Genomic DNA, 13,384 nt, shown 5'->3' on the forward strand with positions numbered 1-13,384 from the left:
ATCTTCGCTCGGTGGGGCACTCCTCAGATAGACCTCTTTGCAGCTCCTCACAATCACCAGCTGCCCCTCTTCTGCTCCAGACTCTACTCTCCTCACCGTCTGGCAGCGGATGCATTTCTCCTGGATTGGTCCAATCTGTTCCTGTATGCTTTCCCTCCGCTTCCTCTCATGTTGCGAACCTTGTTCAAGCTCAAGAGGGAACAAGCCACCATGATTCTCATCGCTCCACGGTGGCCCAGGCAACATTGGTTCTCCCTTCTACTTCAACTCAGTTCCAGGGAGCCTATTCTTCTTCCATTGTTTCCTTCTCTACTTACACAGCATCAGGAGACCCTTCTGCATCCCAACCTCCAGTCTCTACACCTGACAGTTTGGTATCTCTCGGACTGACTTCAAGTGATACTCTGTTATCTCAGCCCGTTCGTTCTATTCTGGATGCCTCCAGGAAACCGGCCACTCTGCAATGTTACCATCAGAAGTGGACACGATTTTCTTCCTGGTGTCTTCTCCATCATCATAATCCTACGTCCCTGGATTACCTTCTTTCTTTGTCTGACTCTGGTCTCAAGTCTACTTCCATCAGAGTCCACCTCAGTGCTATTGCTGCTTTTCATGAGCCAGTTCATGGGAAACTTCTCTCAGCTCATCCTTTGGTTTCCAGATTCATGCGGGGTCTTTTCAATGTGAAACCACCTCTTAAGGCCCCTCCTGTAGTCTGGGATCTCAATGTGGTTCTCTCCGCCTTAATGAAGCCTCCGTTTGAACCTCTGGCTACAACTTCTTTCAAGTTCCTCACTTGGAAAGTGCTCTTCCTTATTGCCCTTACCTCTGCCAGGAGGGTCAGTGAGCTACATGCACTTGTTGCGGATCCATCTTTTACAGTCTTTCATCATGACAAGGTGGTTCTGCGTACACATCCAAAGTTTCTCCCTAAGGTTGTCTCGGAATTCCATCTCAACCAATCCATTGTTCTGCCTGTCTTCTTTCCGAAACCTCACTCTCATTCTGGAGAACAGGTTCTGCATACTTTGGACTGTAAGCGGGCTCTAGCTTACTATTTAGAGCGTACTAAGCCCCACAGATCATCTCCCCAACTCTTTCTGTCCTTTGATCCGAATAAATTGGGCCGTCCTGTTTCTAAACGTACGCTGTCAAATTGGCTTGCAGCGTGCATTTCATTCTGTTATGCTCAGGCCGGACTGACACTGGAAGGTTCTGTCACGGCCCATAGAGTTCGAGCTATGGCAGCATCTGTAGCTTTCCTCCGTTCAACTCCTATTGAGGAAATCTGCAAGGCTGCTACTTGGTCCTCAGTTCATACTTTTACATCTCACTATTGTCTGGATGCTTTCTCCAGACGGGATGGACACTTCGGCCAATCTGTTTTGCAAAATTTGTTTTCCTAATGGCCAACCTTCCCTCCATCCCTCTTTTTGGCTGTTGAACAAACTTGAAGGGCTAAAGTTAGGACCCAAAGTGGTGAACTGGGTCAGAAACTGGCTGTCGGACAGACGCCAGAGGGTGGTGGTTAATGGAAGTCGCTCGAAGGAAGGAAAGGTGACTAGTGGAGTCCCTCAGGGTTCGGTGCTGGGGCCAATCCTGTTCAATATGTATGTAAGTGACATTGCTGAAGGGTTAGAAGGAAAAGTGTGCCTTTTTGCAGATGATACCAAGATTTGTAACAGAGTAGACACCGAAGAGGGAGTGGAAAATATGAAAAAGGATCTGCAAAAGTTAGAGGAATGGTCTAATGCCTGGCAACTAAAATTCAATGCAAAGAAATGCAGAGTAATGCATTTGGGGATTAATAATAGTAAGGAACCGTATATGCTGGGAGGAGAGAAGCTGATATGCACGGACGGGGAGAGGGACCTCGGGGTGATAGTGTCCGAAGATCTAAAGGCGAAAAAACAGTGTGACAAGGCAGTGGCTGCTGCCAGAAGGATTCTGGGCTGTATAAAGAGAGGCGTAGTCAGTAGAAGAAAGAAGGTGTTGATGCCCCTGTACAGGTCATTGGTGAGGCCCCACTTGGAGTATTGTGTTCAGTTTTGGAGACCGTATCTGGCGAAAGACGTAAGAAGACTTGAGGCGGTCCAGAGGAGGGCGACGAAAATGATAGGAGGCTTGCACCAGAAGACATATGAGGAGAGACTGGAAGCCCTGAATATGTATACCCTAGAGGAAAGGAGAGACAGGGGAGATATGATTCAGACGTTCAAATACTTAAAGGGTATTAACGTAGAACAAAATCTTTTCCAGAGAAAGGAAAATGGTAAAACCAGAGGACATAATTTGAGGTTGAGGGGTGGTAGATTCAGGGGCAATGTTAGGAAATTCTACTTTACGGAGAGGGTGGTGGATGCCTGGAATGCACTCCCGGGAGAGGTGGTGGAGAGTAAAACTGTGACTGAGTTCAAAGAAGCGTGGGATGAACACAGAAGATTTAGAATCAGAAAATAATATTAAAGATTGAACTAGGCCAGTTACTGGGCAGACTTGTACGGTCTGTGTCTGTGTATGGCCGTTTGGAGGAGGATGGGCAGGGGAGGGCTTCAATGGCTGGGAGGGTGTAGATGGGCTGGAGTAAGTCTTAACAGAGATTTCGGCAGTTGGAACCCAAGCACAGTACCGGGTAAAGCTTTGGATTCTCGCCCAGAAATAGCTAAGAAGAAAAAAAAAAAAAAAAAAAAAAAAAAAAAAATTTTAAATTGAATCAGGTTGGGCAGACTGGATGGACCATTCGGGTCTTTATCTGCCGTCATCTACTATGTTACTATGTTACTATGTTTTGTTAGCTTGGAGGTCACCCATCAGTCAAGAATATGCTGCCTGCTTGTCCTGGGATAAAGCACAGTTACTTACCGTAACAGGTGTTATCCGGGGACAGCAGGCAGATATTCTTGCGTCCCACCCACCTCCCCGGGTTGGCTTCTTAGCTGGCTTATCCTAACTGGAGACCGTGGGCCTCCATCGGGCGGGAAGGCACTCGCGCGTGCACGGTGCGGCCTGCAAGAACTTTCCAAGTTCTTAGAGTGCAATCACTCTAAAATTGTCCGTACCGGGGCTCCGTCGGTGCCGTCACCCATCAGTCAAGAATATCTGCCTGCTGTCCCTGGATAACACCTGTTACGGTAAGTAACTGTGCTATCTCTAACATCAAGTTGTCAGCGATATTAACGTAAAGCCTTTTTTCTTATTGGTAATAATAACTTGTGAAAAATGCAGTTCTTTCATATGTTTTGTGAACTCCATTCATTTGGATGGGTTATTTCAAGAGGTGACTGCAGGATCTTTGGATTCTATCTTGCTTTTTCTCTAGTGCTAGCTCAGACAGGCTGACATGTTTATGTTCATGTTTTGAGGTCCCTGAAATAACAAGGTTGGGTCCTGAACTTATTGTGTCACATATTCTTTTGTAGTCCAAAATATGGTAATCCTAGATATGTTTATACTTGGAGCTGTTGATTTCTGTTACAAGTAGTGGCCACTTGCAGTGGCCTGGATTAAAGAATTTCAACATAGAGTTGTAGAAGAGATGTGTGGGGGTTGGTGTTTGTACTAGAGCAGGGCTGCCCAAGTCCAGTCCTCGAGATCTACTGGCAGGCCAGGTTTTCAGGATATCTACAATGAATATGCATGAGAGAGATTTGCCTGCACTGCCTTCTTGGTATGCAAATCTCTATCTTATGCATATTCATTGTGGATATCCTGAAAACCTGGCCTACCAGTAGATCTCGAGGACCGGACTTGGGCAGCCCTGTGCTAGAGGCTGACCAAAACTGAAATTTTATCTTTATTGGGAGCTTCTATACCACTACCAATGACTGGGGAGTCAATTTAGAGCGATTTACAAAGATATCTGTAATACAGATTTGGATGGATTTCCCTGTGATTGTTGCATTATTACACTATTATATATGTGTGCTAAGTATGCTATATTTACACCCTCCCAAATGGGTTAACCGTTTCAACTAAGTAAACTATAATTACATGCATCCTAATTGCTCTAGCAATGTGTACCATATTTGCTCTATTTACATGCCTCTTAGATAATTCTTTTTAAAATCTTTACTAATTTTCCAAGCTGAACAAAAAGTGCATACAAATAAGCATACAGATATAGACAAATAATAGCACTTACCGTATTTTTCGTTTCATAAAACGCACCCTAGATTTAGAGGATTCTGAACCAAATTCTCCCTGCCAGGCTCTGTATCCAACTCCATACTCCTTGCCAGGCTCTGCACCCTGTCCCCCCTCCCTGCCAGGCTCTGTACCCTGTCCCCCCCTCTGGTGGTCTAGTGGTAGGCTGGGACAGAGCAGGCAGGCCTGCCTAGTGGCCTAGTGACAGGCAGGCAGGCCCCATATCCCCCACGTACCCCCCAGTACCTTAAATAATCCCCATCCCCCCACATACCCCCAGTACCTTTTTTAATCACCCCCCATACCTTTAATCATCCTCCCCTTGTACCTTTTTAATCATCCTCCCCTTGTACCTTTTTAATCATACCCCTTGTACCTTTTTTTTTTTTTTTTTTTAAACCCTGTACCTTTATTTCTTCCCTCCCTCCCTCCCTCGACGGCTCCTTACTATTTCCGGGCAGCAGGTGCACGAGTCAGGAGCGTGGACGTCAGGCCCAAGCTTTACACGCTTCTGCTTGGGCCTGTGTCGCTTTACAAATGGCTGCCGGCAGCTCTCGCAAGTCCTGTGTTTTACTTCCACTAAAAGCAATGGAAGTAAGGAGATTGGATTGAGACATCTGGATTTTACTTGCATTAAAAGCAATGGAAGTAAAACCCGGATGTCTCAATCCGTCCTCCTTTTTCTGAAGCCATATGGTAACCCTAGTGCAGTGGTCTCAAACTCATGGTCCGGGGGCCACATGGGGCCCGCCAGGTACTATTTTGAGGCCCTCAGTATGTTTATCATAATCACAAAAGTAAAATAAAACAGTTTCTGAATCATATGTGTCTAGCTATAAATTTTATTATTATTAAGACTTAGGGCTCCTTTTACAAAGGTGCGCTAGGGCCTTAACGCGTGCAATAGCATGTGTTAAATTCCCAAGCACGCTAGCCACTACCGCCTCCTTTTTAGGAGGCGGTAGATTAGGTAATTTTGTGCGTGCGCTAAAAACCCAAGCGCACCTTCGTAAAAGGAGCCCTTAGTCAAAAGGAAAGATTTATAAACTACTGTAGAGTGTTACCTCATGCAAAATTGTCATTTCTTTTCTAAGACATTAACTATTTTTTTCTGAGGCCCTCCAAGTACCTACAAATCCAAAATGTGGCCTTGCAAAGGGTTTGAGTTTGAGACCACTGCCTTAGAGGGAGCCTGCTATTTTCCTGCTACCAAAACTGTCTGAACATGTTCAGCTGGAACTGAAAGCTAAAGTTTGTGTGAATGTGAACCAATGAGGCCCACTGGGGATTGTCAGAGTTTGCAGTAGCATCCCTCTGTTAAATCCACAGGAGATTATGCTACTGTGGGACAACTGCAGTTCATGTAATCTGATCTAAGCCATCAGTGGAGGAGGAAGTGACCCATTGTGCAGCAGTTTAATTCCTCCTCCTCCAGCTGTGCGACTTATGCGGGAGAGGGGGAGAGACCCAGTGCTGGCACTGAGCACAATAATACACAATAGGTAGGGCATGTCATTGTAATATATTTGGGCAGGTGGAGGTTTTGTGGTTGCTTGTCTTTGTGGTAAGGCTATGTGTAAGGCTTTTGTGGTAAGGCTATGTGTAGGTGGAAGGATAATGGGGTGTCTGAATTGAGAACTATGGTTAGGAGTATGGATGTATTAAAGGCAAGTGGGTGGTGTAGAGCAGTGTTTTCAACTTCTTCAAGTCAAGTATCCAACATTTCTCCCTCTCGTCCTTCTCTTCCCCATGCATCTCTACCTCACTCTTCCTTCTCTCTGTGCCTAACAATTTTCCTCTTTCTTCCTTTCCCCATTTGCACCATCTCTTTTCCTCTCACTCACACACTCATGCCCAACAATTTTCCCTTTCTATTCTCCCTCCCTTCTATGTCCCAAGTTCATGCCCCTCCCTTCCTCCATCCACATGCATCTTTTCTCCTCTTCCTTTTCCCTTCCAGCCATGTGCATCTCCTCTCTCTGTTTCCTTCCATCCCACTTTATCCATGTGCACCTTTTCTTTTCCTCTTCATCCATGTGCAAATCTTCCCTTTCTCTTCAGTTCCCCTTCCCTCTTTTCCATCCATGTGCATTTCCTCCTCTTTCTTCCCTTCCTCTCAATCCCATAAGAAGCATATCCTCTCTCCTCCATCCATGTCCAGCATTACTCCACATTCATCCAACCAGCTAGCCAAACAGCCAGCCTTACCAATTTTCTCCATTTCCCCACATCCCTCAATCATAGAAACATAGAAACATAGAAAGATGACGGCAGAAAAGGGCTATAGCCCATCAAGTCTGCCCACTCCACTGTCCCACCCCATTAAGTCAGAGTGCTGCTCGACCCACGTAGAGATCCCACTGGATGTCCCATTTAGTCTTAAAGTCGAGCACGCTAGTGGCCTTGATCACCTGCACCGGTAGTTTGTTCCAGTGATCCACCACCCTTTCTGTAAAGAAATACTTCCTGGTGTCACCACCAAATCTCCCTCCTCTGAGTTTGAGCGGGTGCCCCCTTGTGACTGAAGGTCCCTTAGGAAAGAATATGTCGTTTTCCACCTCGACACGACCTGTGACGTACTTAAATGTCTCAATCATGTCACCCCTCTCCCTGCGCTCCTCTAGAGAGTAGAGCTGCAACTTGCCCAGTCTTTCCTCGTATGAGAGACCCTTGAGTCCGGAGACCATCCTAGTGGCCATTCGCTGGACCGACTCAGCTCGAAGTACATCTTTACGGTAATGTGGCCTCCAGAATTGCACACAGTACTCCAGATGAGGTCTCACCATGGTTCTGTACAGTGGCATTATGACTTCAGGTTTACGGCTGACGAAGCTTCTATTGATACATCCCATCATCCGCCTTGCCTTGGATGAGGCCTTCTCTACTTGTTTGGCAGCCTTCATGTCTGCACTGATGATTACTGCCAAGTCCCGTTCTTCTGAGGTCGTAGCTAGTGTTTCTCCATTCAAGGTGTATGTTCTGCATGGATTTCTGCTGCCGAGATGCATCACCTTACACTTCTTTGCGTTGAAGCCTAGCTGCCATGTCGAGGACCAGTTTTCCAACTTGATCAGATCCTGCGCCATACCATCCGTGAGATCGCTTTCACCTACTATATTGCACAGTTTGGCGTCGTCGGCAAACAGCGCTACTTTTCCCTGAAGCCCTCGGGTCAAGTCCCTTATGAATATGTTAAAAAGGGATGGTCCCAGGACTGAGCCCTGCGGCACTCTGCTAGTCACCTCCGATGTCTTAGAGAGGGTGCCATTGACCACTACCCTCTGAAGTCTTCCACTCAGCCAATCATTGACCCATGCCATTAGTTTCTCACCTAACCCCATCGATTTCATCTTGTTTAATAGTCTACGGTGTGGGACACTGTCAAACGCTTTACTGAAATCCAAGTACACTATGTCCAGAGACTTTCCCGAGTCTAGCTTTCCTGTCACCCAGTCAAAGAAGCTGATAAGATTGGATTGGCATGACCTGCCCCTAGTGAATCCATGTTGACAGGGATCCCTCAGATTCCCCTCATCCAATATCGTGTCTAATTTCCCTTTAAGTAGAGTTTCCATGAGTTTACACACTATTGATGTGAGACTTACTGGTCTGTAATTTGCAGCCTCCGCTCTGCAACCCTTTTTGTGCAGAGGAACAACATTGGCAGTTTTCCAGTCCAGGGGGACTCTCCCCGTACTTAGGGAGAGATTGAAGAGCATGGCTAACGGTTCCGCCAAAACTTTGCATAGCTCTCTGAGCACTCTTGGGTGCAGATTGTCCGGTCCCATGGCTTTGTTCACCTTGAGTCTTGACAATTCTTTGTAAACATCAGCTGGTGTGAACTCAAACTTCTGAAATGGGTCATCCATGCTTTGCTTTGCATCCAGCTGAGGCCCGTGCCCTGGTGCCTCGCAGGTAAAGACTGAACAGAAGTAATCATTCAGTAGTTTGGCTTTATCGGAGTCAGTTTCCACATAATTCCCATCTGGCGTTCTAAGGCGTACTATCCCGTTTGTGTTCTTTTTCCTGTCGCTAATGTATCTGAAGAAGGATTTGTCCCCTTTCTTGATGTTCTTCGCTAGAGTTTCTTCCATACAAAGTTTGGCCTCCCTGACTGCTGTTTTGACCGCTGCACACTTTGGCCTGTATTCAACGTTTGCTTCTTTTTCCCCCATGCGTTTGTATGATAGAAATGCTCTTTTCTTCTCCTTGACGAGGTATGATACCTCATCTGTGAACCATTGGGGTTTCCTTTTTCTTTGTTGTTTGGTTACCGATTTTATGTAGCGGATAGTTGCCTCATGAAGGATCGATTTCAAGGTTGTCCACATAGTTTCCACATTATCAGTTACTTCTTGAACCTGCAGCGTCTGGTAGACGAAATCTCCCATGCGTGCAAAGTCAGTGCCCCTGAAATTGAGTACCCTTGTTTTTGTTTGTGATCTAGGGAAGCCTTTCTTAAGGTTAAACCATACCATGTTATGGTCACTGGTGGCTAGCGTCTCTCCCACCGAGGCGTCCGAGACGCTTTCCCCATTCGTAAGTACCAGGTCCAGGATGGCCTGGGCCCTAGTGGGCTCTAGTACCATTTGTTTGAGCCTTACTCCCTTCATGGACGTTAATATCCTCTTGCTATCACAAGTTGTCGCTGATAGTGTGTTCCAGTCCACATCAGGCATGTTGAAGTCTCCTAATAGAACAGCCTCCCCCCGTAAGGTGATATTCTCAATGTTTTCAATTAATTCTGCGTCCTTTTCCTCCGATTGTCTCGGAGGTCTGTATACCACACCAAGGTACAGGCATTTTTCTCCACCTCTGGCCAAGTTTACGCTCCCTCTCTCCTTCGTCGGCACTGGCGCTAACTTCAACAAAGAGCCTTCATGTCCATGTGCTCAGGAAGGCCCTGTCGGCTCCACCCACTTTTGACACATTTGTGTTAGAGGGGTGGTACCAACAGGGCCTCACAAGCGGATAGAAGGCTCTGCATCAGTTAAGCTAGCACCAGTGCTGGGCCTTGTACAGATTCTGGACTCCCTGACAGGTAGTGGGAGGGTGGAAGAAGACAGGGGGCTCTTTGTTGCTGGAGTTAGATTGATGTTGCCTGGATTGTGGTGTCACCCCGGCTGACTCAGAAGGCTCTGCCATCAGAGGGAAGCCTTCCAGGTCAGCTTTGGCATGAGGGGGGTATGCCACTGAGGAAGGGGTGTGTGAGACATGTTCCATATACCCCCAACAAGCGGCTCACGTATCCCTACGGTAAGCTTACCACGTGTTGAGAAACACTGGTGTAGAAGATGAATGAGTCTTTGGAAGTATGATGGAGGTAGCTTGTCTGATACCTTTTGTCATCATGCATCTCCAGTTGCTTCAGTTGTTTTCCTGACTTTGTCAGTGTTGCTAAATAGCAACATTCTGGAAGGGGGACAAAGGTGTTGGAGTGCAGTGCCAGTCAAGATTCTGTAGCTTCTGTTTCCAGTAGAAAACCATGTAAATTGTTTGGAGTTTCATTTCTCTGAAAATACTAACCTGATGTTTATAGCTTGGAACTTATTTAAGATAATTTATATGTTCTGTCTACATGCCAAATTTGGTGAATTTTCATTCTCCTCTTCTTTTTGTTTCAAAAGTTGTTGTGCTATGGATAGACAAACAAATATGAAATCCTTAATTCCTTCAACATTTTATGTATTGAAAAGCATAAAAAGAATGGGAAACAGATATGGCCTGGGTCAGATTGGATTATCTAAACTGCTCTTTAAGTCTGGTTTTCTAAACCAATGTAAAATTTGCATGATCTGGTCAGCCTTCTGATGGAAATTCACCAGACTTTGCTTAGTTTCCTAGATGTATTGGAAGATTTCCCTGTCTAAATTCCTTTCCTTTCTTAGATCTTGGTAGTACAGAAAATAGATCTAAAATGAGAATCCTGAAATAAGTCAAAGTTGGCAAATTTAAAGTTAATTTGAAATATATTTTGGAAAGGGGTGGCTTTGCTATTGAGAATCTGATCTATCTCAAATAAAGACTAGCAAGATTTTCCAGTGATTCCCAATTGTCTCGGGAGGGGGTTGCTTGCTGTCTTGGGAGGGGTTGTCTGCTGTCTTGGAAGTGGTAGTTCTATCCAAGTAGCAAGCTAGAGCACATTTGCAGTCCATTCTGTGAAGCGCTGCCTCACCAGGATGAGCATGCGGCTCTGGAAAAAAAATACCAGAAGACTGATAGACTGGTTGAGATGAAACTCTGAAAATCTTTTGATGAAGTGGTACTTCAAACAGGAGACCTTTGGAAAGGTTGGCTGGAGACATCCACCATAGAAGTGAGTCTTTGAATTGTGGTGTCACTGACAAATGCCGGGGGAGAGGGGGAATGTCAACATGGATTCCGTCAAGAGTCCCCCATGACAATGGTAGACACATGTCATCAATGTCTTCATTAAGTGTACCTAATGCACATGCAGGAGTCGGAGAGCAGTGGTCTGCGGTATCTCACTTACCTTGCTCAGACCCAGTTGAGATGAGGGGCGTGTTGACAGGATTTAGCACGGTATGCGATTGTAGTAGCCCGGCTAGCCCATTCTGCAGCAGCATATTCGGATGATCTTGGAGAGAAGGGGCCTGTACGGTGTTCAGTACATATGGTGCCTTTTGCTGAAACTGGAGCGCCTGTGCAATTCGTAGCACTGGAACTTGTGCCTTTGTGGTAGTCGGTACAGAATGTGCATGTGCAGAGTCATCCGTTTGTTGTTTCTTTGATGGAGAAGATGTTTGTGATGCAGCAGCATTGGAGAGGGAACAGTGCTAGTGCTTCTTAGCTTTCTTTCACGGTTCCCTCGATGGCGGCAGCACCAAAGTAGTTGAGGTAGAACAGGATGTAGAAGTTGATAGCCCTGGAGTAGGACCGTGAAGAGGATCCTCAGTGTTGGAGTTGGCCATTCTGACGCCGCTTCAAAGCTGACGTGAAAATCTAAAAGTCATTGGGAGGATATTGACCCCGAGAGAAAAATTGCCAACATGAGGTTTCTCAGCAAGGAGTGGGAGGCTAGTAGGTCGAGGTATAAAAGCGCTCCTTTCAGTAATTCTGGCAAATAAAATAAATTGAAAGAATATATAATAAAGAAAGGCACAAAACATATGCAAATACACACAGAAAATAATTGTGTATAAAAAAAGTATGTAAAAAAATCATACGATGCATGCTGGAAGGCATGTGAAGAGAGAACCAAAATGTGGCTTCTATGCTCTGCGAAAAACAAAGACCTAATGGTCCCGCAAGCTAGCAGCGAGCAAGAAGGCAGATATACATGCGTGGTATAGACAGTCTCTTAAGTGACGGTCTGTGACAGACTTTAGACGTCTGTGCTGGGTTCCGTGGATGACATTGCCCACATATGAGAATATGCTATCTGCTTGTCCTGGGATATATTAAAGCGTTATACTAAACTTTCCTTTCCTCTCCTCTTTTGGCCACAGACTGAGATAGACAGACTTCATCAGCCCCTCACCCACCCACCCTACAGATATACATACAGGTACACCAACAGACATACACAGACACATATAGATATGCCTACAGACACACCCACACAGGAGCAAGAAATAAAAGCATGGAAAACATGCTTCTTGGAATTCCCACAACAAATACCTTCCCATCTATCACTGCTCCGCCTTTGTTCTTGCTGGAATAGTTCTTATTGATTCAAATGTATATTTCATTTTCTTTGTTGTAAATTCTACTGTAAAACTTAGTCATTGAAAAATTATAGCGTTCTTAATGGTTGCCACTTGGCAATTCTATTAACCAACCTTAATTTTCTTTAGAGCATGAGTGTGTGTGTTTGTTTTTTTATTTATTCTCTTAGGAGGAAGAAATTGCATGATGCTTTCTCACGGCATGGATCAGTGATGCGACGTTCCCTTCTAAAGGGTGTTTCTGCGCAAATTGTATCTGCAGCAGTAAGTGGCTATTTTCTTTTCCCTCTCTGTGTATGTGGGGGCTAATTTTATAACAGGGTACCTGTGTCAAAAAAGTGCATATTTTAACAAAGGCAACGTAGTCATCTGCACCTTTTATATAACAAACACCTAGAGGTATCCTTAGTGATGTACAAATGTACTCTGTTCCAAAAATGGTGTTAATATGTGCAAGTAATTGCTTATTTTGTAAAATGTATGCGCATCACAAGTTGTCCAAACTTCATCCCTGGGAATACCTATTTGTGTTATGTGGATAGTTATGTGCCATCTTGTTGGCATGTCGCACCCCAACAACTCTCTATGAAGTAATAAGTACTAATTTTGGCAGTGCAGAAAAAACTATATATTTTTATAAAATGAGAAGAGGCTTTTGGTTTATTAGATGGTACCACACTCACCAGTGCATTAGCTTAAGACATCAGTGATTGTCAGGCCAGAACAGTCTGACTCACTTGCTCTAGCTGTTAACTGTCATTTAATTCACATTCTTAAGCCTCTCCACATGATGGCTTACAATATTGTGTGAAAACTGCACTTGACAAAAATGTGCCATGTAGTGATCAAGTGCTCAATAAAAAAAATTAATTTATAACAATGTATCATAGAAACAAAACTACATGAGATTTAACTTTGTGACCAGGCTTCCCTGCAGGTTCAATATACTGTATATCGTGCTTAAAGGCCCGACAAGGTGCCTCATTTCACTGCCTCTTCAGGAGCCCAGTGACACACTACAACACTGTGCTCCTAGGGGTAAACGCAGAAATTTGTTTGTGAAGACTGTTAGTTTTGCAGTGGGACATTATATATTGAACAACCACAAAGGAGACAGTCAACTCTGTACAAAAAGAATCCAGTTTCAAGAGAAGGAGCAGAGTCTGCCTGGTCTTCAAACCCTCTTTATAATAGCAAATAAAATATATGTAAGTGCTTTAAAACAATCACATCAAAGTGCAGCTAAAACATGGACTTGACACAAACCATGTTTCGACTATGGTGCCTGCATCAGGAGTCCCAAATGATAACCACAAACCAATAATGAATGATGAAATCCAATTGCTGGTAAAGCAAAATGGTAAACAGAAACCATTAATGAAGTCCAGACACTGGTGAAGCAGGATATCAACTGCTAACTCATTCAGTGTTAAGCTGAAGTTTGAAGAGGTGCTCCAAAAAAACTGGTATCATAACTAAGAAAACTCACCCCCCAAAAAAAAATAATGAAAGGACACTTATATAACCAGGAATAGGATACTATCATCTAAATA

General features: G+C 44.7%; 1 protein-coding gene across 2 annotated transcripts in view; it reads left to right on the forward strand.

Annotated features, from left to right (window-relative positions):
• The window catches only part of VPS8 (VPS8 subunit of CORVET complex), a 755,312-nt gene that overhangs the window by 27,791 nt on the left and 714,137 nt on the right, over window positions 1-13,384 (forward strand). For both annotated transcript variants that reach the window (XM_033944522.1, XM_033944523.1), the window contains exon 5: window positions 12,002-12,095. In XM_033944522.1, coding sequence (XP_033800413.1) covers window positions 12,002-12,095 — 94 coding nt within the window. The remainder of the gene's footprint in view (window positions 1-12,001; window positions 12,096-13,384) is intronic.

The sequence above is a fragment of the Geotrypetes seraphini genome, chromosome 5 (assembly GCF_902459505.1).
Source record: "Geotrypetes seraphini chromosome 5, aGeoSer1.1, whole genome shotgun sequence".
Classification (NCBI taxonomy): Eukaryota; Metazoa; Chordata; class Amphibia; order Gymnophiona; family Dermophiidae; genus Geotrypetes; species Geotrypetes seraphini.